Here is a 26,667-nt window from a genome sequence, read left to right on the forward strand (position 1 = left end):
AATACATTGTAGTAAACATTTCTTATCAGGATTGTGTTAGGTACTTCTTGATACTTTGCTTAAAAGTAAAAGTGTTTTGAGCTTTACACATTTTGTGTGGTAGTCCATTCCATAACATTGATCCAGAATAAACAAAAGATTTCTTAAATAGCTCAGCTTTTGGCTTTGGAGCCATTAGATTACCTTGAGTGACACCTCTTTTAAGTAAGAATTATTTTCTGATTTCAGTTTAAACTTTTGAACTAGGTACATTGGTGCTTCCATACGCATACATTTATATAGAAGTAAATATTTGTGGTATTTTATTCTATTGTCAACTGTCATCCACCCAAGTTTTTTAAATAAGGGAGCTGAGGGGGATGAAGGAGCTGCATCTAGAATTAATCTTGCTGCCCTTTTTTGGAGTTTTAAAATTCTTGTTATCCCTTTATTTTTACATTCACCCCAAATTATACAGCAGTAGTCAATTGAGGGAAGAATATACCAATTGTAATATGTTTTCCTTGCATTTATATCTAAAAATTTATTTATTTTAGAAAGAAGGTATATTCTGGATGATATATTAGCACAAACTTGGTCAATTTGATTTTTCCAGTTAAGTGTGCTGTCAATTTTAACACCTAATAATTTTTCACATGAAGAATTTTGTAATACTTTTGAATTTATTATCAAGTTTGGTTGATAAGTCTGAATTGATAGTTTCTGTTTTGTTCCAGTAACCAAGCATTTTGTTTTATTTGCATTAATGAACATGTTATTCATTTTACACCACTCTTCAACCCTGTATAAATCTTCTTGAACATCATCATGTATATTTTCTATGTTTTCCCCAGATTTATGAACAGTGGTGTCATCAGCATATAGGTCTGTTTCACAATTTTCAATGCATAAGGGAAGGTTGTTTATAAATAGTACAAACAATAGGGGACCAAGTATAGAACCTTGGGGGACACCAAATTTTACATGTTGTTGTTCAGAATAAACATTACAAATGTTTACCTGCTGTTTTCTGTTATTGAGGAATGACTTGAAAAAACTAATAGTAGCCTCACTAAACCCATAAATTTCAAGCTTTAGACAAAGAATATCATGATCTACCAAATCAAAAGCTTTTTTAAAATCTAATAAAATTGCTAGATTTAAATTGTCTTTTTTGTTTTCATGAAATCCTATCATGAATAAATTAATGTGTTTGTAGCAATAGTTAGAATCAAAAACTGCAGCTACAGCAAAATTCTATTCAATTTCTGTTACTATGAGCAGTAAAAACAGGAGTTAGGATAAATTTGAGCACTTACCCCAGTCCTTCTAACACAATTTTTGTACAATTTTATAAGTCTGTCAATAGCATTTTCCCTGTAAAAAGAAAGTATAGAAAGCTATAAAAAATCAACCTTAAATCTTTTTATTATTATAAAATATTTAAAACCTCCATCCAAATTGTAGCCACTAAGTGGAACACTGTAAGAATAATTGATTGCACAAAATAGGTATCATTGATCAAAATGGTTCAGAAATTTGGATTATATTTCAGCTTCTTTTAAAAAAGCTTACAAAAATTATCAAAATGGGTACGGGTATATCTATCTTGTCCTATTTAAGTTCCTGTAATCCAATTTTTGTCAATGGTTGATGTGTGTCATTTTAGTTTTATCAGAAATCTTTGATTTTCTCATAAGTCACATTTTGTCATTCATAGGTACTTTCTATAGTTTAATGTACAGTATTGGTTTTACTCATTGTTGAAGGTTGTATGATGACCAGTAAGTGTTTATATCCTTGTTCTTCAGTTTCTGGTTGATAGTTGATTGGCAAATCATGCAACTTTTTCATATTTCTATACAAGCAGATTGCATGTCTTATATGTATGAAAACTATGTATGAAAAAAGATTCATATTTCCAGTTTTGAAACAAAACTTCTGGTAGTTTTGAAGACAAAAAAGTTTGATGGTTGCAGAAAAAAACAAACCTTTGGTTTTCTAATAGAAACATCAATTACTTTCTAATGAAGATCTTAAGTAACAGTTACTCACCTGATTTCTAATGATGGTAAATGAGGAAGGAAATCATTACCCACAAAAAAACACATAAAAACCCAATCATCTAAAGATCGCTGAAAAAAACAACACACATATAAAAACTTATCATCTGAACATCTCTAAAATATTAAAAAGCCAATACAATGCAATTAAAAATACTATTGAGTCAGAATTAATTTAATATTCATGGAATAGATTATTAACATGGTTAAGAGTTCGTACCAGCACTTATTTCAGACATCAATCAGGCCAAACACTACTGTCCTCAATACAAAAAAATCCATTTTTATAATCTTTAGTATATGAACACCTCTAATGTTTTTTTAAAACCCCTCAACAAAATTCAGCATAGAAAATTTATTCATTTTCCGGAATTGGAATTTAATATATCAGGCTATCTGTGTCTTAAATACCAGCGTGACAGTTAGCCTTCAATTAGATGTAAAATAATGTCTGTGTTTCATACTTGTTTTGCATTTAATTTGTACATAAATTAGGCATTTAGTTTTCTCAAAAAAATGTTTTACATTTGTCCTTTTGAAACATTTTATAGCTGACTATGCATTATGGGTTTGGCTGATAATTGAAGGTCATACAGCGAGATTTAGTTGTTAATCTATGGGTCATCTTGTGGAGATTTGACTTATTGGCAAACATACCACATCTTCTTATTTTCATATTGAAGCAAAAACCAGACTTAATAATTTGTTTCTAATATGCTTGGTGTCCCACAGAACTGATACAAATTAAAAAGGCTATACTTTTTTCTTTAGTTGCTTTCAGGTAGGCTGATTCAAATAATTTCAAACATGGTCATTATTATTTACCTCAAAATCATATTTAAATGGGAGGTTGGTCATCAGTAACTCTCTTTCTAAATACTCTCGTAATATATTTAATCTTAAAAATATAAACTGTTGTTCTGAGTCAAACATCACTGGTCCATCATCATGCTGAAAAAGAAATTATTTGTGAAATCAAAACTAAGTTCATACACCATAGGTGCACACAACTTTAACATATGTGGGTTGAAAACTGTAGTAGATATTGAACACACAATATTTTGTTTTATATATAAATACACGACTTGTTAAGTAATCCAAAAGTAGTCCATTAGCATAGATGCCAACCCCCTTTTGACACAATCAGTAACAAACTATCAAATTTTCCGTATTTTTGAAAAGTTTTCAGTAATCATTTATAAACGTGCATTTACCAATCAAAATTACTGACGAGTGGTTGCAAAGTGATGTACACTAAAATTTGTCATTTAACATGTTGTCTGTAGTATGTATTCCATTCATTAATTGTTCAGATGTTCTCGACTCAAACATTTTTGTTTTGTCAAGGAGAAGTAGAGAAAGGGAAAAAGCTACTTAATAAAATGCAAGTTTGACTCTTCGGAAGTCAATTAGTTACCCAACAATAGGTTGATAACTCCTGAGAAACCGGAAGCATTAGATTGGCGTTTCCTAAATACTGGACCCGGACGGAAAAGTAATGATAAAAATCCGCGTTTTACAAAATTGAACGTCGATGATTGGGAATCCGTAACTATTCGACTTTGAACGTAATAGCGTAGTTTATATCGCAAAATCGGAAAAACTACGGAAAAATCGTAATAGTTGGCATCTATGCATTAGCATCAAAATAGCAGTTCAATTATAAACAGCAAATCATAAGACTAATAACATACCTCTCCTACTTTTTCCTTAGGTAAACCTGTACAATCTTTCATTTCATGGCCCATCTGACCACACATATCACAACTTCTTGGTTTATTTGGTTTGAATTCCTCTCTAATAATGGTGAAGTGAGGCTCATGTGTAGCTAAACCTGAGATTAAAGGTCAAATGTCAAAACATTGTACATAAATATAGGAAAAGATTTTTTAATTTCATGTTTAAACAAATTTAAATAATGAAACATGAAAACTAAGCATAAAATTTATTTCAAAGAATCGTGAATAAAGACTACATGGGATATACATCAATTAGAAAGCAACCCAATAACATAAATATCTAAAAGACATTTAGAAGGCAACATACTGTCTTCCATCAATATAGGGTCTTTACCATGTGTCAAGCTGAGTGAAGCTTGAATTTGTCACGGGCCTATAAAAGTTCTAATTAAAAAAAAACTCAGAGACAATCTAAGATTTGTCATCAACACCACATTTACCAAATAACCAATGACAAACACAATTTCTGACAAGCTATGTTTTACTAAAGTGAGTATTGTGTAATTACTTACCCAACATAATCAGATCAGCTGAAAAAAAGAAAATCAATGATGAATTTTGGTTTTAATCTAACAGCTTTTCATATTTAATAAAATAAACATCATTTGTACAAAAGAATGAAAGTAACCAAATATAAGAAGGCAATTTGTCCAAGTCAGTTTTAAATAAATTGGGAATAGATGTTGCCCCTGCTTGCATATCATATAAAGTTATCAGATTATTAAAATTATCTAGATTTAAAAACACCAGTAGTTCTGTGTGTTGGAATATCTGGTATTAAAAGACTAGCAAATATTGTTAATCTCCAACATGGAAGAGGCTATCTTCTAGATTTCTAAAGTTGGTATACAGTTAGAATGTAAATACATGATGCATTGGTTTTTTGTCATCAGATTTTCTTTGATTTTAGATCTAATTGACTATTAATCATGATTCGACATCTATTATTCGATTTTTACATCTATTTCAGTTAATTACATTGGCAGGACAGGATTGAATGTAGTTTTTATGTTATCCTAATCTCTCTTCTAAATGAACATTAACTTACCATCAGCACCATTCAAACAATGTTTTGTGTTAGGATCATGGTCAGGTTGATCTGTAATATATAAAGTTTAGTTTATCATACATTATCATTGTTTGCCTAAATTAAAAAGATTTTAAATATGTTTAGATTATCTGTTTTTTTGCTTAGTGATCTTTGTTCAATATCAGCAGTGAGTCACAATATGAATCTTTTTGTTGAATGAGTGCAGAAAATGAATGTACTAGATTGGACTCATCAAAAACTAGCTTTATAAAAAATTAAACCTAGAGCAGGACAGACAGACGGACAAACCGACGGACAAAGCAGACCAACAAACAAATGGATGCACAGACCGAAAAAAAAACCAACTAAAGAGCCCCTAGGTGGGGCAAAAAAAAGCAGTCTATTGGGCAATATCCCTTTGATATACTAGATATCTTCTAAGTTCTAGTAATTCACATTCATTTACTTTTATATACATTAACTCCATATAATTTGTTCTATCTCCCAATTTATCATATTAGACATATTAGATAAGATTGAAGATACTGTGGTATCATTTATTTTTGTGGATTTAGAAAAACCTCCTTTTTCCTGGATATTAAATTTCCTGGTTTTCTTTTAGTCAAAATATATTTATATGGAAAATTTGTATGTCCTTGAACACTTAAAATCATGGTTTCCCTGTACCCACAAAATCCACAAAAATTGGTATCCAACGCATAATAATGAATTCACAGTAGTGCCTGCTTTTAATGTCCAAGTCCATCAGTTTTATGTTTTTTAATGTAATATGTTTATATTATGTGGAATGATTTTTATACAAAGATTATTTCCATTGTTTCAAAATGTGTAACCATAAATTTTTGCTTACCTCTCTGTCTTCTGATGTAGTCCATAATTTTATGTTCTCCTTCTCCGGGTACATTAGCATCAGATAATATAACTTTAATGTTTTGCCATCCTGGATCAGTATTTACTCTGTCATGAATGTAATATCTTAAACAGTCTGCTAATCTGAACATGAATGGTGTTCCCTATAATAGACATTTTATCTTTTACAACTCTATTTCACTATAATTTTTTAGGAAACAAATGTCATCTGACAGAACAAACATTCAATCTTTGCCTTCCATTATGTTGCAATCTCTATTTTCATTGTTTGAGGTCTTAATCCAAATAGTCTGAAAACTACTTCAATACAATTGACTTTTTTATTATTTTTTTTAATTTGAAAATATTTGATTGTTTGATGTTTTTTGTATCATTATTGTCTAAGGTCTATTCCACTGAACGAATGTGGGAGGATGAGAGGAGACTTCCAAAATCCTTCAAAAGCCAAACTTTAATTAATTCTTGTAAATATCTGATTGACATACATCCTTCATGAACAATAACCCAAATTGAAAATCACAGATGCATAGTTCAACGTCTTTCAAACTATTATACCAATTGCACTTCATTTAGTAGGTTCATGAAATCAGTATTTATTTTAGATTATTACTTCCCTAGGTCTTCAGATAAAAAAAGTTTATCAAAATGAAAACTAGTAGATGATGAATGTCACTTTAAGACATCATGAAAACAAAATAAAAAAAATACTTCAGAATATCTATTATTTCATTCTTTTTTTAGATATTTGAAATAAGTAACATCCCTTACAGGTGTTATACAGTTACTGTCAAAATGTTCTCCTTTTTCTTTCTCTGGTGGTAAATCACAACCTTTCTGAGTAAGTTCGTCCCTCAATCTGGCCATTTCTTCTATTTTTTCTGTGATTTCTTTGGAGGCTCTAAATCTTCTAGATCTCTGCTGATTCATCTTAGCTCTAGGTGCCTGAAGTGACATGTCATAAACTCTTAACTGCATCAGTACATGAATTATAAAACCTTCAATTAATTATTGGTCAAACTAGTTAAGGGGAGGCAAACCAATGCAGTCTTTCAAATAAAAGAAACAATTTAAATAATCAATCTAAAACTAAAGTATTCAGAAGAAAAGGTAATAATTTATAAACTGAATTATTTCAACTTACAACTCCATCTATTGCCATATATAACACCTTCCTAGGTCTTACAATGGAGAATATTCTATCAATGTATTCAAAAATCAGAACCATCATTTCATTTTCATTCTTTGGAGCTGGTCTGAAAAAGAGAGCCATATTGATATACTTTCATCAAAGTTTATACCAAATTAACATGGTACATTTATGTATTTGGTAGTGATAAGTGTTCATCTAATTATATTTATGATAATAAAAAGCTTACTGTGCTATAATATAAATCTACATACATGTGTATGCTATTCATATTTGTATAACAAATAAATAATGGTTAACAACATAAAATTAGTTGATTTTTCATATTTGTAACTGCTGTGAATCTGATGATTGTGAAATTTGATCTCTCACGATTTTTGTTTTTTGTATCTTTGGTTTCCTGTCTCTACATCTACATACCATGCCTACATCTCTTTTTATTCATATCAAAACCTGATATTTATATTGTATACAGTTCTAAATTCTAAATATGCATTCTCTTACACAGCTGACTGCTACAGTTTTTGAAACATTACAATGTACTTACTTGTCTTCTGGGTGACAACATGGATGGATAATACCATTCATATCCAGGTACAAATTGTCAAACTCATAATCATTGGGGTTAGGTTGACTCGTGTCCACAGGAATTGTTTCATCTCCAACTTCTTTTGGCTTAAATGATAATAATAAAGAATAACTTTCTAATTACATGTATTATAGTAGAATTCAAGCTATAACATTGACTATCCAGTTGCAAGGTTTATATCAATAATAGAAGATCTGGTATGATAGTAAATGAAACAACCCTTTACCACAAATGATGTTGAAGGTCAGCAACTACATGTATGTCTCCATAGGTCATACAGAAAAAAATGAAATAAATTTGTACCAAATATCCTTCTAGATGCAAGCTTGTGATCTTAAACAAGCTTCTATCCAAGTTTGGTACAAATCAATGATAGTTTAAGAAAGTTATTAAAATTTCAAAAACTTTAAACACAGAAATAACAAGTGAAACTGCGAGCTACTGCTCACTGATGATACCCCTGCCGCAAGTGGATAATATTAATAGTGTAAAAATATGCAAGTGTTCAGTAAACAGGAAGTTGTCGAGTGATGAATCTGAAAACGCATCACACGGTATAGCTGACTTATATAAATCCTGAAACCAAATTTCAGAAATCCTTGTATTGTAGTTCCTGAGAAAAATGTGACGAAAATTTTCAACTTGGCTATCATGTGTAAAATCAGACAAGTGTTCAGTAAACAGGAAGTTGTCAAGTGATGAATCTGAAAACGCATCACACGGTATGGCTGACATATATAAATGTTGATACCAAATTACAGAAAGGGTGGATGTGTAGTTCCTGAGAAAAATGTGACGAAAGTTTCATGGGACGGACTGACTGACGGACGGACTGACGGACTGACAGACAGAGGTAAAACAGTATACCCCCCTTTTTTTAAAGCGGGGGTATAATAATATTTGTGGATTACCCCAACACTAAAGAAATGTAGGATAGCTATGTCTCGCATTTGCAAAAGTCTTAACAGACATCTTTCAATTCTGAATGTAAACTGGAAAAACAGATGTATCAAATTTATTGTAAACTACAAAATAAATTCTGAATTACACAAAGAATTATCCTCAGCTGCAGTTAATACTCCATGAATTTACTTTTAAACTTGTTAAGTAATTCAATATTATCGATAATTGATGTACTCATGTTGTTGGCATGAAATTATATTCTCTTTATGTCTTATTTTGAACTCGTTTAAAAAGACTGATGCCAGTGGTCTAAGTCAATAATAAAGCATGTGTTTGCCTTCTCAATTTTTTTCGTTGTAACTGGGTTTAAATTATTTTTTAATTCTAAATTTATCATTTTTATATAAGCAATCGCTGAAACATATTTAGATAATGCAATTAATTTGAAAATTAAGTTGAATAATTAGAAAACCATGATTGTTGTTTTAAATTGCTTTGGTGTAAATACTGAGGAATATAAGGATATGTGTCGTAATGCACTTTTAATAAACTCTGACAATATAAAGTCGACACTCCAGAATATAGAAGCCGAGTCTCAGGATGAAATGGATTCATGTGTGAACGATTTTACCCATCAGTTCATTGACATTATGGCGCCATTTTTTCAACAAAGTCAGAAAAGTGGTACTGAAATGAAACGAAATCATAAGCAGCACTATAAGCATATTGATAAGCCTTGGTTTGATATACAGTGTAAAGAACTTTATGTTAATTACTGCAAAACTTTATCTATATTTAATGGAAATAAATCAAAGAAAAACCATATTGAATTAAATCGTGTGAAGAAGACATATAAAGACTATGAACGTAAACGTAGACGTATATATATGCGACAAGAAGGTGATACCCTTTGTAAATTAAGGAAGAACAATCCTAAGAAATTTTATTCTGTATTCAAAAAAAGGAGAAAGGTCAACTGTGATCTAACAGTAACTGATTTTTTTATATATTTCAAAACTCTAGTATCTGATAGTAAAGAGCACAACAGAAGACCAGAAATGCCAGATAATGTGTGTATTTTTGAAGAACTGGATATGGATATAACCATTGATGAACTTATTAAAGCTATACATGACTTAAAACGCGAGAAAAGCAATGGTCCAGATGGTTTGTTAAACGAATTTTTCATTGAGTTTAAGGACCTTGTGCTGCCTTATATATGTACTATTTTCAATGCCGTTTTGAGCTCTGGATATTTTCCGTCCACTTGGTCTGATGCTATTCTAGTGCCAGTTTTTAAATCCGGGGATGCGAACGACCCAGCAAATTACCGTGGTATAAGTCTAGTCAGCAATCTAGGTAAACTATTCACTACTATTTTGAATAGTAGATTATTAAAATGGGCATCAATGAACGATATTTTATCTGATGCACAATTTGGTTTTCGTAATGGTTACAGTACAGTAGATGCTGTGTTTTGTTTATATTCTGTCATACAAAATTCTTTTTGTAAAGGTAATAGATTATATTGTTGCTTTGTTGACTTTTTAAAAGCGTTTGATACAGTTGATCGTCTATGTTTGTGGTACAAGATTTCTAAATTAGGAATCAGAGGCAAATTGCTTAATATTTTAAAATCAATGTATAACAATGTAAGATCTTGTATTAGATTTGATGGGTTTAATTCAAAATACTTTTCTAATAATCTTGGCTTAATGCAAGGGGAAGTTCTTTCCCCTATTTTATTTTCATTTTATGTCAATGACTTTGAGAATGAATTTATTAATAATGGTAACTGTGGACTTGAATTTCAGGACATAACACTTTTTTTATTAATGTATGCTGATGATATGATTTTGATGTCAGAATCAATCCAAGGCTTACAAAATATGTTAAATACTTTATCTGGTTATACTGAGAAATGGGGTCTTTCAGTTAACACAAAAAAAACAAAGATAGTAGTTTTTCGTAAAGGTGGGAAAATTAGTCTTACTGAGACATGGATTTATAATGGTAAACCATTAGATATTGTAGATCATTTTTGTTATCTGGGTGTGTTATTTCATTATAATTGTAAATTTTATATTACTCAAAACCACTGTGCTGAACAAGGCAGGAAAGCTATGTTTAGTATGAGGAAAAAGGCATTATCCTTATACCTGAACACTGTTACTTCTATAAGTTTATTTGACACTTATGTATGTAGTATTTTAATGTATGGTTGTGAAGTTTGGGGTGTTCATAGAGCACCAAATGTAGAAAAAGTTCATTTGGACTATTGCAAAACATTACTAGGTGTCAAGAGGTCCACTTCTAATGTAATGGTTTATTATGAATTAGGAAGATTTCCATTGTTATATGAGCGAAATTTTAGGATGCTCAAATTATGGACTAAAATTCACGGTAGTGAAAATTGTATTATAAAGTCTTGTTACAAAGAACTAGTAGCAAATAGCAATAAATGTAAAAATTGGGCAACTTGTATTAAAACAATTTTATATGATCTTGGTATGAATTATTATTGGGACAACCAATGGGTACTTTGTTTGGATAGTTCATTTTTACAATTAACCAAACAACGAATATATGATCAAGCTAAACAAGAGTTGCATTTCATGCTTGAAACATCACCAAAGTGTAGATTATATAAGTATATTGTGTCAAATGTAGAATTACAATTTTATTTACAAAAATGTATTCCTGTAATAGCTCGTAAATGGATAATGAGAATTCGCCTATCCTCACATAATCTATGCATTGAAACTGGTCGTTTTTATGGAATAAGTAGAAATAGTAGAATGTGTATTATGTGTGATAAAAATGTAGTAGAGGATGAATTTCATTTTATTTTACAATGTACAAATTATAATGATATACGTAAAAAGTTTATCAAGAAATATTATTGGACTAGACCATCAACTTATAAATTAATACAATTGTTTTCTGTTGAAAACACTAAGGAACTCTGTAATTTAGGAAAGTACTTACTCTATGCATTTAAGTGCAGGAATAATATTTAAGACCTATGTTTATTATATGTAGTCTGAAACTCACAAACTGTATAATATGTAACTGATATTTCTGACGTTTGTTATTTATGTGCATGTTAATGCTATACAACTTGTAAACTGTATATTTATGCATATTATACCGTTAAACTGTATTGTTTAAGGTAAATAAAGAATTGGAATTGAAATGAAATACTGAATGTATTTATAGCTTGGTATGAGTAAAACATTGAAGATTTTAAATGAAAAACACAAAAGATAATTGTTTTTAACAGCTTGGTCCCTTTGATCTGAAACAATGAAACAATAAAATATAGCAATACACTATGATAACCATTATTATTCAACACAAAAAAAATCAAAGAGCTGATAGCGCTTAGGTGGAAGAAGGTGAATAAAAGGTAACTTGAATTACCATAACAGCAGCCCCACTAACCCAGCCTGCTTTGTTCCATTATCGTTGTGACATATTTTTTTTCTTCAAACCAGAATGTGCCATAAGTACATGGATTTCCCATCTGTACAATCATTTTCTGTTCAGTGGACCATGAAAATTAGGTAAAATCTTTAATTTGGCAGAAAAATTATAAAGATCATATCATATATATGTCAAATCAGCACCTAGTCAAATTGGCACCTGGTTAAATCAGCACCTGATGTAGTAATTTTGGCACCCATGTTAAATATGTCTAATATATATTATATATATCAATTAATATATATTTGTTGGCAATATTCTAAGCAAAACGATTAAAATAAAGAAGGGGTTGTGCCAAAATATTGATGAATTTACATTTTAAGGCAGTTTTTGTATGCCATTTTTTCGGTCTAACTAATGTGAGTGTATTAAAAGTGTAAGATATTTTTTATGCATGTTTCATCCAGTTGAGCATATTCTGCATGATTGTTGGTTTCATGCTGTTTAAACTTTCCTGCAAAACGACCTTAGAATTGTGTATAATTTTTCGATAATTAGTAATACTAATGAAAAGTGCTCATGGTTTTCACTATCACTTCTGACTTTCTGATAAAACAACATCTTGTGTAATGGCTACATTGTTTTTTGAAGAAAAAAACCATCAATAACTACTTGTATATATATATAGAGTTACAGCTCTTTTAATAATGCTAGCAAGACATTGACTCTTTAATCATGTTAATCAACAAAGACTTGTAATTTTTGTATAGGTATTCGTGAAATTATTCTTAAAATTTATTAATTGAAAAGAAAACTAATCAAAACAGTCCGAGTCATAAATAGAATGTTGAGAAAACCCTAAGAATAATAAACGTATTTACACTTTTGGTATTTAGATGTATTTTGCCTCCGAATGACCTTATATCACCTCTGAATAACCCTTTGACATCAAGCTACAATCACTTTTTAGTTATGACGTCAAATGTGTTGAATTATGATGTCAAAGTTTACGGGAACCTGTGTGATTATATGTAATGGCGGACAAATTTGCATACAAGTGTAATATGTCTATTAGAATTAGAAAGATCATTTAGACATTTTTCGAATAGTTTATATATACAAATGTAGTTTATATCAAATATAATTGGATGCCAAATTGACTTTAAATAGGTGCCAATTTGACTAGATGCTGATTTAACCAGATGCCAATTCGACTTTTTCTATGGGTGCCGAATTGACCGGGTGCTGATTTGACTTGCACCCCCCCCCCCCCCCCCCTCCCCCGGATTCATGCACCATCATTAAAAATGGTAATTATGACTAATGGGGGTCCCTGAATATGTAAAATGCTTTTTTTGTGCAATGTAAATTGGTACGGAAATTAAGAGATACATATATGAATCCGACTCTGTATTGAGAGAAAATGAGATAATTTAGTTTTTTTTCCAGTCAGACAAAAAATACCATGCCCATGGAGATTTTTTTGAAAGAATGCACCCAAATTGAAAATCTGTATTACCTTTTCTTCTACACAATGGAGTAGAATTGATGGATACTTTTTACTTAACCAGCGAAAAAATGCCGGTACTCCCATTTTTTCGGCTGAATTTAAATTTCCACGCTGGTTTGTTATTTATCGGCCTTGACCTTTCAATATTTCCGCAATTATTTTAAGAAAGACCTTTTCTGATTAGTCATTACACAGAATTATATCCAATAAAAACGTCTGTCTCAATATTTACGATTTTGTTTACAAAATGTCGAATGCAATCTTGAAAGAACTGTGTAGTTCTTTAAAATTAGAGCGGGACAGGGGATATCAAAATTTTGTCGCTCATCTTCAATCTCTCGACGAAGAAGGAATTTATAATCTTCAGTTCGATCTGTCAAAATTACTAAATGACAATGAATTATCTTGGGAATCTAAACATGGAGGTCTTATGGGTGCAAAAGCAGTTTTGGAAAACGGAAACGTTTCAGATGATTTTGAAATTGAAATTAAAAGAAAATGCATGGACCATCTAGATGACAATGAATTCCGAGTAAGAATTGCTGCAGGTATGATCATGACATAAAATCAGTGACAATGTATCATATGACTTGTGATAAATGTCTTGTGGTGTACAGGTGGTAAACGGAAAAAGTCGCAGGAAAAAAAGTCGCAGAAAAAAAAAGTCACAATATATTTTTGAGTAAAATTATCAGAAATTTATGTTGAAATGCACATGAAATAGTCACTATGTACATGTATGCGATAAATAATTAAACTGGAGTTTTTATATGCATAGTAAAGAGTCATAATATACTTCATTTTTGTACTTGTATGAGATCAATTATCTATATTTTTTAAACGAACTTTTTAACAAACACGAAAAGGTCATTTTTCCCTTTATTTAATAATGGTCCCAAGTTGTATTTCATTGGTATGGCTTCTTAACTATACAGGAATTGAAAGGACTACAAAAAGGGAAAGGTGCCACAAGAAGCCACTAATCAATATCAGCAGTCCCTATCCGGTCTCACTAATTAGCGACAACAAGAATTTTAGCGACAACAAGCGTCAACAAGCGACAAGAAGCGACAACAAGAATTATTTTAGCGACAACAAGCGACAAGAAAACATTTTTTTTTAATTAAAATTAATTATTGCAATAAATATTAAAAGAATATGCAAAAGTAAATAATTTTAGCGACAAGAAAGTTAAAATTGATAGAAAAAAATGAAACATTACTTACATAATATTTTATCATCTATTATGAATAACAGCCAGTATTACGTTTAATTATTGTATTATGAGATTACTTCTCCTTGTGTTTTAGAACATATTATTTATCTTATAATTTGTTTTTTAAAACTCTTTTCGTGCAATATATATTAAGCTCGCAAAATTAATTATTTGTGCATCATTGTCCTGAAAATATTGACACAAATTGTGAAATACAAAGAACTGAAATCAAACAGGAGGAAAAGAAAATTGAAATGTGTATTGCCTCATTAAACGATATTTATCATGTTTATGCATATTGATTGAAGATGAAAGGAATTAATGACAATCTTGAGTTTTCAACAGGTTTTCAACAGGTGTTCACTATTTACAATGATTGTATATTCTGGCGCGTGTAATTGTTTAGTCTGACGCGTGTACAAAGTTGAAGCAGAGACATATATACACATATATGTCTCTGGTTGAAGGTGTTAATTGGATGTTATTGTAGCAATAAAACAGGGGACACGCAACTCGTTAATCTCATTTGATGTTCCACATTGTGTGTACTGTTATTACCTTAGAATGAAGCCACATCTAATGTTGTTCCTTTAAGCAAATGAATCAAAATATTATATTCCATTATGCCCGCTCCATATATATCTCCATTCGTTTATTCATACTTTGACTTTGATGAAAACAGATACATACATTATCTTATACATATTCTTCATATTTAAAAATAAAAAAAAGAAGCTCAATCTCTTTCTTCTTCACAAATGTTAAATTTCTTCATCTACCAATATACTAATATAAACTTCACAATCTCTTTCTTCCTCACAAATGTTTCATTTCTTCGTCTATCTATATAATAAAACATTTTAATTAGACATATTTGCTCGTACATTGTATATTTAAAAAAACCCATTAAATACAAATTTCTTTATATCTAATAAAAAAAAAAATGTTTTCTTGTCGCTAAATAGTCTTCTTGTCGCTTGTTGTCGCTAAAATAATTCTTGTTGACGCTTTTTGTCGCTTCTTGACGCTTGTTGTCGCTAATTAGTGAGACCCGTCCCTATCAATAAATGTTGTAAATACTAAACTATTGGTAAACTGTATTAGTAATAACTATTCTTGTACAACACAGCTTTACCTCCAAAACCATGTCTCAGTTTTCCAACAACATCAATAGAACAAATTTTATACCCTAGCTATTGAATTAAGTGATCTCTTATAATGAATTGATGTTGCAAACTTCATTGAAGATTTATGAGAGAATGAAATACAATAGTAAAAATCTGAGACACGGTTTTTGAGGTCAAACTGTGTTGTGCAAGAATCTATAAAATATTTTGGGATGCTATGAATAACAAATAAGTTAAATTCATTCAAGTATGGACATCACAATATAGCAACTAATTACATAACAATTAATTATCAATTTATGTAATAATTATGTCAGAATAAAATTATCACATTTTGAAAGATTAATCCTTCTTCCATTGTCTTCTTTCTTTTGGTACAAATGAACCTCATTTATAAAATTTAAAGAAGGGAGAGTGGAATTACATCAGTTTAAAGATGTCTGATTGGGGATGAAAAATCTTTGTTTTGTGCTACATTAATTATAAAGGGCCCACAAAGAGCAAAGTAAAATATTGCAATGATTTGATAATTGACAAATATGTTTTTATAAATCATATGTAAATGTAAATATAATCATCTCAATTTTAAGATGTTAAACCACATCCAGATCAGATCAGAGCCACACACTTATAAGTAAAAAGCCATGACAATTATATCTAAAATTAACAGGCAGTTATTCTCATATACAAATATATGTACATTGCCGGAAAAATATAAAATTTATTCGTATGAGCTTTAGAAACAGGACAAAAAATTTATATTTTCCGACAATGTACTTATATTGTTTTTATCCTCAAACTTACTCCCAACACTTGAAGCTTTAGTTATTAAAATATAAATTGTGGTCTCTAATTTTTCAAAGAAATCAACATAGTGTAAACGGGGACAGTGAAGAGGGCCCCAAAATGAACTGGTATGGAAAATGAAATATCCACATTACCACTTGCTCAACATGGAAGTTGGGTAACAGGAGACTTTATTTGTACAACCTGTTTGTCTACCTGTTATTTGTACAATACAAGGCTGATTGCAGGATAAAACAGGTTACATAAAAACATAATTTGTACTACATGTACATGTTTATTGAAAGAAGCAAATATGCAAAAAGATATAAATCCTGACCAAAACATATCTGCTTGGTCTTGTCCCTACTTGCAAGATAAAGGCTTTTTTTTCTTGGTATAAATTTTCTCATGGGTATTGGGTATTGGCAGTGTCTGACACTGTATATATATCATTTTGTGAAATCTACTAGTCAAGACAGATCATACACATGTAAAAAATGTAGGTTAACTCCGTTCACCAGAAGACTTTAGGAAACAAGATAAGGTGTCACATATGCTGGGCTGGGGTACATGTAGCTAATTGTACACTGGAAAAAAGGTTTCAAAATAGGGTTGTGTTGAATGTAGAAAACACCTTTGTCTACATGTACCTCATTGCTTCACTGTCTTCCACTCAGACAAAAATTACACTTCTTTAAATTGACAGTTACTCGGTTAAATTTTTATACGACCGCAAAAATTGAAAATTTTTTGGTCGTATATTGGTATCACGTTGGCGTCGTCGTCTGCGTCGTGGTCGTCGTCCGAATACTTTTAGTTTTCGCACTCTAACTTTATTAAAAGTGAATAGAAATCTATGAAATTTTAACACAAGGTTTATGACCACAAAAGGAAGGTTGGGATTGATTTTGGGAGTTTTGGTCGCAACATTTTAGGAATAAGTGGCCAAAAAGGGCCCAAATAAGCATTTTCTTTTGACACAAGGTTTATGACCACAAAAGGAAGGTTAATGTTAAGTTTATGTAACAGTTGTATAAAGCTTTATATTTAGGATTATCAACATTATATCAATGATTAGTAAAGAAGGCAAGACATTTCAGTGTGTGCACTCTTGTTTGTAAAAAAGAGGGGAGTTTTCACATGTTGCATCATATCTTACAAACCATTAATGACTATCGCTTTAAACTTTACACACTTCTATATTATATTAATCTTTAGATCTGTATATTTGTTAGTGATGATTCGAAATATTTTTTACAGTTACTGAGTTTTTTGTAAAAAAAGTTTTTTTGTACATGTTGCACCGTATTTCAGAAACTATTTATGATTATTGCATAACACTTCTCACACAAGATAAAGGACATATCATGCGCTCATGGCGCAGCTGTTAATTACAAATTGTGACATTGATGAAGAGTTGTCCCATTGGCAGTCATACATGTACCTCCTTTTCTAAAATCTATTTGAATAGATCCCCTTGGTTAAATACATATTACCGGTAATACAATATAAATTCATTGTTTCTATTAATTGTTTTAAGTTCTTTATTGAAATAGTCTTGTCAACTGTGTTATGAAAATGATTCTATATATCTTACACATGTACATGTTGTTTTCATGATCGATATATTTGTTATTATTTATTTAAGGTGAAGTACTTGGTGCTTTATGTAAAAAGATTGGTCCAGAAATTTATGGAGATGTAAAAGATCAAATTCTGAATGGAATTCGCTCTAATTTAGAACGAGAAATGCCAACTGGCGATGAACATCAAAATGATGATGATGTGGAAAAACTTGTGGAAAAACTGAGTAGTTCACCTGGAGGGGAAAAGGTGAAATATTTACCTCAACTTTCAATCTAACATGTATATTTTGACCTTTGAGTATATTTTATACTTTATGACTGGTCTATGATCATAGGAGGGCATTATGTTTTAAAGTGTGTGCCTCTTTTTATCTGTCAGTCCTGTATAAGGTTAAGTTTTTGTTTAACATGTTTAATGCAGTATACATAAAGTTCTGGTCCTATCATCTTGAAAGTTTGTACCGGTACCCATGTTTTATAGATGTGAACTTTTGGAAATATATATGCCAAATTAGATTTTTTACTCTGATTCTGAGGTTCACTGAACATCTAAATTTGATGTGGATGCAAAACATAGTTTCTGATTGACACATACAGTTTTGTATCATTTGTTATTTGTTTATCTTAAGGATGTACTTAGGTGAGGTTTTGGAATAAGTGTCAAATGTTCGAACTTCTTGGTGTTTTTCCATACAATAGAAGCTAAAATATATTGCCCCATAACACCTATTTATCTTTTAAGATAAGACTTAGTAGCTCATAAAAAAGTCATTTGACAAAATTTAAGTAGATTCCTGATTTTCATTATTTTGATTTGAGACCCAAATAATACTGATGCAAATATAAAGTAAAAACTCAGACTCAGCCTTTTCCTGCCTTATTTTATAAATCAAATATCTCGAAAAGGAGCTCCATGACCTATCAATATTTTTAGCTTATTTTGATTCTTAACTTATACTCTTCCAGCTTAAAGTATCAATTTTGATTTCTTAATTTATCTAATTTTACCTAAGATCATCCTTTAAAGTCTTAACAATGTCTTCATCAGGTATCAATATGTTGTATACATAAAAAAAATACTATTTGATTTTCTACATGTCTCACAATAAGCATGATCAGTTTGCTTAAACCAAATTTCATTATAATTTTTAGATAATTGGGGTTGAATTTTTAATGATATTTATCATTTGATGTGGGTTTTTTTTTTTAAATTGTTAAAAAAAATTAATATTATTATCAAAGTTTATGACATCTCATTGAATATTGTAGGTGAAAAGGGCAATTTTGTGTTAGCTTTGTGTTGAGGTGCACCATGCAGTGTTTATTCAGTTGTTATAATAAGCATACAAATAAATTACAAAATTTATTTAAGGGTCATGTTATTTATTACAATAGTTCAATCTTTTTGGTTGTACACCAATCTATATCTATATGGTTTTCATGGTTTCAGGACATACTTACATTTGTAAGTAAAATTCCCTGCTTTTATCTATGTTTATCGGTGAAGATCACATGAACTTGCCGTGGTCCTAAAATCTTTTATATCGTTGATAGAACATAAAGCCAAGCAATCAGTTCAGTTTCTTGTATATTCCTCCATTAATTGTGGAGCACTACACAAAGGGTATATTTTTAGCAACTATATACACCTTAAAACATAAGGAAATATTTAATTATATACAGATGACTGAATTTGGTTATAATAATCACTAAATAATGAGTATCATAATTAATTCATAAGATTGCCATCATAAATTGAAAAAATAAAATAATAATAATAGTTCATAATGTGCTGAGGTGTAAGAGATTGTTAAGTTAACAACTGCATTTACAAATAAGAGTTTAAGTGGTCTCAAATTAATCTTTCTTATAATTATTAGTTAAAAGTGCTAAAAATGAAGGCTGACTAAGCTGATTTAACATATTGCTAGAATTGAAGCAAGAAATATGTTTACAGACAATGTTTTGCATATGTTATACATTGTGTATGTATTTTTGTTCTACAAATATAACATTTTGTTTAAAAATAATTTGCACTACATTGAATATATTCTATATAGTACATACAAAAACATACTTAAATCATCAATCATTTATCATTAGAAATGTTTAAATGTTAAAATTGTGTGTTGAATATTCATTGGCATAAATTATGATCAATTTAAACCTTTTTTATAGAGAATAAATGTAGATGCAGCACAGATATTTCACGACACTGCAGGATGGAAGTCTTTAGAGACATGGATGAAGTAAGTGTTTGTGTACAATTAAACCTGGTAAAACCAAACACCATAGGTATGAAGATTTCTTCCCAATTGAATCATATGTTAATATATATATACTTGTAATCTGTTTGTTGCAGACCACCCTTATGTATTCAATTAATCTAAAAACCTTACAACCTGGTACTGCAAAAATCTTGTCTGTTAAATATTTATATTTGGCTTTAGTGTTAAAAGATTAATCTGGTTTTTGTCGAGCCTGCAACTTTTGTTGCAGAAAGCTCGACATAGGGATAGTGATCCGGCGGCAGCGTTAGCTCACTTCTTAAAAGCTTTATATTTTAGAAGGTGGAAGACCTGGAGGCTTCATACTTTGTATATAGATGCTTCATGTTACGAAGTTTCCGTCAGTCACATGTCCAATGTCCTTGACCTCATTTTCATGGTTCAGTGACCACTTGAAAAAAAAAGTTCAAATTTTTTGTAATGTTGAATTCTCTCTTATTATAAGTAATAGGATAACTATATTTGATATGTGCGTACCTTGCAAGGTCCTAATGTCTGTCAGACAGTTTTCACTTGACCTTGACCTAATTTCATGGATCAGTGAACAAGGTTAAGTTTTGGTGGTCACATCCATATCTCAGATACTATAAGCAATAGGGCTACTATATTTGTTGTATGAAATGATTGTTAGGTGCAGCAGGCAGATGTCATGTGACCTTGACCTCATTTTTATGGTTCAGTGGTCAAAGTTAAGTTTTTGAGTTTTGGTCTTTTTATCTAATACTATATGCCATAGGTCAACTATATTTGGTGTATGGAAATATTTTATGATCTTTATGTCAGTTGTGCAGGTTTTTCCTCATTTTCACGGTTCATTACACAGTGTTAAGTTTTTGTGTTTTGGTCTATTTTTCTTAAACTTTTAGTAATGGGTCAACTATACAGGGATGGGCACGATTACTGACAAATGTAATCGATTATTAATCGATTACATGAAGGATTTTTGTGTAATCGATTAATAATCGATTACTCAGATTTTTGTATGTAATCGATTGCAATCGATTACTTTATTAAAAGTAATTACATTACTTTTCGATTACTGTCACTTACATGCTAAAAAATTTTTTTTTTAAATTTATAAAGTAAGTTTAAACACAATTATGTTGCTCAACGTTTGTATAGTGGAAATTTAGAACTTTACCAAATGCAGCATTTAAAGCATTGTTTTCAAAATATAAGTTGACAGTTGTTTTGTAGATGGAATCTCTTACTTAGGATCAGAAATATTAAAAAAAATCTTGACATTTTGAATTTCAACATGAATGAGAGATGACATCACGTTGCATCAATCAATTATACATAAAAAAAATTGCTTTCGTACTGACTTACAAAATGTAAGTTAGCTTTTTTGTTTTTATGCATTAAAATAGGTATATTTTAACATAGGCAATTACAATGTTGAAAGTTTTCTATGGAAAAAAAATATAAAAAAGTAGAATAATTAATTTGTTCAGCTAATTTTAAAGATCAAAATTTATAATTATATTCAATTAATCCTTTTGTTTGGATAACCACCCTATTTACAGGTTATAAAACTGCCAATGGAGTACAATATATAACCTGGGGCAAAATAATGTAAATCTCTTTCCTAATTAGACATAATTGAAATGAAAACAAAGTCTGTATAAAATTGATTAGAAGACTTTGATCATCTGATTAGTGAAGACGAGCAGTTTGTTCAGATTTTTGTATTCTTTAATCAAATTATAAACAATATATATTTATAGTGTCAAATGGGATACATGTATCTGTTTCTGAAAAGAATTTCAATGGATAGCCATTGGTTCATTGTCAAAGGGATTTTGTGTACTTTGTTAATTTTTATATATATCATAACTTTATAAGGAATCAACTGTTTGTCTATTTTGAGCTTAAATCCCAACTCTTAATGAAAATTGTGTTTTAAGGAATTTTAATACAAATGAACTTACTACTCTAATGCTGTACAGAACTCTTATTAAAAATTATGCTTTAATAAATTTTAATACAAATAAGCTTACTACTTTAATGTTGAACAGAACTTAACTTAAGACATATTTCTTATTTTAAATCTATTTTCTTATTTCAAATCTATATTCTTATTCTATATATAAAAGGTCTTGAATTATTGAAAAGCACATACATCCATTTGTTTCAAAAGCTAGTTATAAAGTAAAATTGGGTAGGGGATCTGGTTGATCATAATGCAGGATGAGACAATAGATAGAAATTAAAGACAGTTGATAAACTCTTAAGTCATATTAATACATTCTGTTTTATCTGTACTACAAAGTGATGAATACATACATATTTTCATTAAAAAAAGGCTATATTTCATGAAACTATTTTACTAAAGTAATCGAAATGTAATCGAAAAGTAATCGATAATTACATCATAATTTTTGCTGTAATCGATTAAATTACGATTACATGTAATCGAAAATGTCTTCGATTACAGATTACTGTCGATTACTTGCAAAAATGTAATCAATTACAATCGATTACGATTACAGATTACGATTACCCCATCCCTGCAACTATATATGTTGTATAGAAGCAAGCAGTGTTAGCTGTACATGTCTGCCTGGCATGGTTCATCTGACCTTGACCTCATTTTCAAGGTTCATTGGTCTTTTTTTAGTTATCTTGGTTAATGTTAAGTTTATGTGACAGTTGTAATAAAACTTAGCTTTATACTTAGGACTATCAACAAAATATCAATGATTAGTATAGAAGGCCAGACATTTCAGCGTGTGCACTCTTGTTAGTCTACCAATACTACCATTGGAACTACCAATTTCATGTATTTGATTGTTGCATCTAAAACAAATGACACATTGGAATTTCCAATCTTTTTAGCACTGAAGGCTGTTCCTCAAAACATTGTGCAAAACAGGTCCAGACACAATATTGGTATAGTTATGATAGAAATGGAGAAAGTTACAGTATCTCTCCTTGTAATATACTTACATATAAAAATAAGGAGATGTGGTATGATTGCCAATGAGACAACTATCCACTAGAGTTCAAATGATGAATACTATATTTGATTGGGTCAGAAACCTTCTTGTGGAAGTTTTCTTACTGAAAAAAAAAGTTATGGATATCTTATTTTACCAGAGACATTTATCCTTTATAATTTACATGTAGAATCACAATAAGCTATCAGTATATGTACACTACAGAGATCTATTCATCCTAAACTTATAGTTTATCATTCTTTAAATAAGAAAGGGGTTTATTGGCTTTGAGAATTCTCTAAATGGTCTTTCTACTTATGTTTTTTTTATTTATCAAAAAACCTTATATCTTCTAACTGCCTTCTTATTGAGGGGAATCTTAAAATGTTTTTTTCAATCTATATGAGAAAATGGGTAACATTCGGAAACGATGCTTATTTACCTTCTTGATCTTTTGTAAACATGTTGATTTCAAATTTTACAATTTTCATTTGCTAAGCAGATATCCTACATACATTGCATATTTTAAGACCTATTGCATTTTTTTTCTCAGATGTTTAGAATGTGTTGTGCATTCTTGTGGTCATCTGTTCAATAAGTATGTAGACCAGGAATTACTGGACCTAATATTTATGGCATTGTTACACACAAACAGATTTGTACGAGAGACAGGATTTTATGTGTGTGCCGCAATAGTTTCTATTGGTGTCACTGGTGATGGTAAGAAAACACATCTTTAAAAATATTTTGGTTTATTTTGTTATCATATTAATTCACCATTTGATGAACAAGTATCCTTCAAAATCAGAGCAAGTATACATAGTTAATGATGAAATAAATATAACTTTATTCATTTCAACCTTTTACTGAATTCAAATCTATAGATATAAGAAGATGTGGTATGAGTGCCAATGAGAACTCTCCATCTAAGTCACAAGCGTGGATGAGAAGTCATACACATGTTTTCAATAATGTAATAGTATGCTGTTTTACTCAAGATCTAAAAGGTAATATTTACTACAATATATAAATAAAGGTATGATCATGAAAAATAGATAAGAGTCTCCTCCCTTGACAGGTTTCTTATGTACTTAGTGAAGAGCACATGCATATTTTAAGAAAATAAATAAGGAGATGTGGTATAATTGCCAATACATTTATTTCTTATCTTCAGTTGGGTTATCTCTTTGACACATTCCCCATTTCCATTTTTAATTTTATTAAAAGATAATGTTCACAACTTAATTTAAATGACCAAAGCAATTCAGTCATATCTTTACAATTTTATTTCATAGGAAAATCAACTTTAAAATTAAAAGAAGAAAATTCTGTGTATAGACATGGAACGCAATTGTCAGAATACCTTGGAAAAGGATTATCTGATAATTGGAGTCAGGTAAGTTAATGATATGTGAATGTTTTGACTTAATTAAGTGAATGACTACAGACATACCTCATCTTTGATTATGATTATTTTGCTCCAAGATGACAGAAACTTTTTTTTGCAGTGCCTTTTACTAAAAACGACAGGACAATTAATGGATTTTTGCTAATTCTTAACTGTTACATACAGTACGCACAGAGAGTTTGTAATCGCGAACTGTAATCACGGATTTCGGAGTGTAGCAGTGTCACACAGCGAAACACGGATTATACTCCCAATTTCCTCCAAAGATTCTCTCCCAACACCGCGTGGCTGTTAATTGTTTTTTTGCCAATCGGATGTACTGAAAATTAATGACACGTGTCAACATAATCAGAGCAGCCAGATTTATTACCTTTGTACATTTAATCGATCTTGATTGCACCTGTGTGCTTAAAACACGGTATTAAAATTTCCTGTCTTTGACCTGTCATATCTGTAGATAAAAATGTGACATTTTCATTTAAAATAAGATAATTATTCTTATATGTATTTGCCCCATGTCATTGTCATTTGAAATAACACGTACAAACGTATAAAAATACGAATTAAACACTTATTTTGTACTTTTATTATAGTCCGGTCCGGTCAGGTCATGATTTTTGTTTTTTAACAAAGACAATTTTACCACAATTAGAATCTTTTATGACCTACTCAGTGAGCAATATCCGGTTCATTAATTGTTCAATACATAAATATCAACTGGCTTAAAACAAAATGATGTTTTTACAGTAATTTGTCCAATCTAAACCCAAGAGTTAATTTATCAGATCAACAAGTGAACTCTGTTACTTTCAATTTATTTTGCAATTTAAAATATTATGTTTCACTACTTCGGTAGATTACCGACTTGAAATATTTGAATACAGAAAAGAAACTGTAAAATGACAACTCTGTTGAATGAAGGGAAAATGTTTTGTATGCAATGTGCCCTATATTCATAAAAACACAACACTGAGAGACATTCCCCGCCCAGACACAACACAATAATCACAACTTAATTTAATTATATGAAGAAAAAAAATCATGTGTTGTGTATCTCTGTTATGATCTGTTATTGATCCTTTATTATTTTATATAAAATTGGATGGGCGCAATCCGTATTTTACTGCTCGTTAAAAGTCCTTGGCGAAATAAAAAAAGAACAATTAATACTATAGAATATTAAAATGAAATTATATTGTGTTCTACAAGAAAGAAATATGTGAAAAAAATGTGGATGGGATTTCTACGATCTACACATTTTCACAGAGGATCTCTACCAAAGCCCAACAGAAACTGAACAACATTCATCCTGTTTTTCATCTACCATTAATGTATATTGTTGACCATGGACATATAAATAATGTCCAGGTTTATGTCCTGTGTTGACTGAGAAACGTAAAGATAAAAGGCTGGTGTTTGTTTATTCAGAAAAGGATTATATTTTAGTTTCCGGTTAATCAATTGTAAAAGGATCTGCTAGAGCCTCACTCTTAAGGCATACAAATGTCAATCATTCCAAAGCAAATTTAAACCCTGAATGAATTTTCCCACGGTCATCCAAAAAGGTCACCTGAGTTTACTGTTACGTGATAATATTTCCCGCCAAATAAAAATCTTGTGGACAAAATTGATGTCACTATTTTTAGCATTCAATATTGTGAGCGAGGTCAAGTTTAAAGTTCAACCACACACAGTTGATCACTGAGATGTGTCTTTCCACAGCAATTAATTTCATTTAAAAAAATTTAAAATCACTGTCCTTTATACATCACACAAGTTAATATTCATTGTGTGTAAATGAATATTATGCAATGGCGAGTTGATGCAGCTCTAGAAGTATTCCTGTTGTAGCCAAAATGTATTATTTATCCTAAATTAATGCCAACAAATCGTAAAGAGAAAATGCTGTAGACTTATTACGCATAACGAATGGTGAATAGTATTTTCTTTTTTACTTGCATATACAAATTTTGAGACACGTAATTTTCTTTAAACTGCTCACATTTTATATTCAGCGTTAGTTTCTGTTTATTTTTACGC

At 30.3% G+C, this 26,667-nt stretch overlaps 2 protein-coding genes across 6 annotated transcripts in view; one reads left to right on the forward strand and one right to left on the reverse strand.

The window, feature by feature from the left end:
• Positions 1-13,446, reverse strand: part of LOC139517345 (5'-3' exoribonuclease 2-like) — a 46,141-nt gene extending 32,695 nt beyond the window's left edge. For all 5 annotated transcript variants that reach the window (XM_071308287.1, XM_071308286.1, XM_071308285.1 and 2 more), the window contains exons 1-11: positions 13,287-13,446; positions 7,397-7,524; positions 6,844-6,955; positions 6,471-6,644; positions 5,683-5,845; positions 4,830-4,880; positions 4,294-4,311; positions 3,737-3,876; positions 2,868-2,993; positions 2,035-2,114; positions 1,299-1,356 (exon numbers count right to left, since the gene is read on the reverse strand). In XM_071308287.1, coding sequence (XP_071164388.1) covers positions 1,299-1,356; positions 2,035-2,114; positions 2,868-2,993; positions 3,737-3,876; positions 4,294-4,311; positions 4,830-4,880; positions 5,683-5,845; positions 6,471-6,644; positions 6,844-6,955; positions 7,397-7,524; positions 13,287-13,361 — 1,125 coding nt within the window. In that variant the 5' untranslated portion in view covers positions 13,362-13,446. The remainder of the gene's footprint in view (positions 1-1,298; positions 1,357-2,034; positions 2,115-2,867; positions 2,994-3,736; positions 3,877-4,293; positions 4,312-4,829; positions 4,881-5,682; positions 5,846-6,470; positions 6,645-6,843; positions 6,956-7,396; positions 7,525-13,286) is intronic.
• A 50-nt stretch (positions 13,447-13,496) lies between these two features.
• Positions 13,497-26,667, forward strand: part of LOC139517347 (uncharacterized) — a 28,238-nt gene continuing 15,067 nt past the window's right edge. The window contains exons 1-5 of the mRNA XM_071308289.1: positions 13,497-13,825; positions 18,055-18,239; positions 20,171-20,241; positions 23,773-23,939; positions 24,515-24,615. Coding sequence (XP_071164390.1) covers positions 13,525-13,825; positions 18,055-18,239; positions 20,171-20,241; positions 23,773-23,939; positions 24,515-24,615 — 825 coding nt within the window. The 5' untranslated portion in view covers positions 13,497-13,524. The remainder of the gene's footprint in view (positions 13,826-18,054; positions 18,240-20,170; positions 20,242-23,772; positions 23,940-24,514; positions 24,616-26,667) is intronic.

The sequence above is a fragment of the Mytilus edulis genome, chromosome 3, assembly GCF_963676685.1.
Source record: "Mytilus edulis chromosome 3, xbMytEdul2.2, whole genome shotgun sequence".
Lineage (NCBI taxonomy): Eukaryota > Metazoa > Mollusca > Bivalvia > Mytilida > Mytilidae > Mytilus > Mytilus edulis.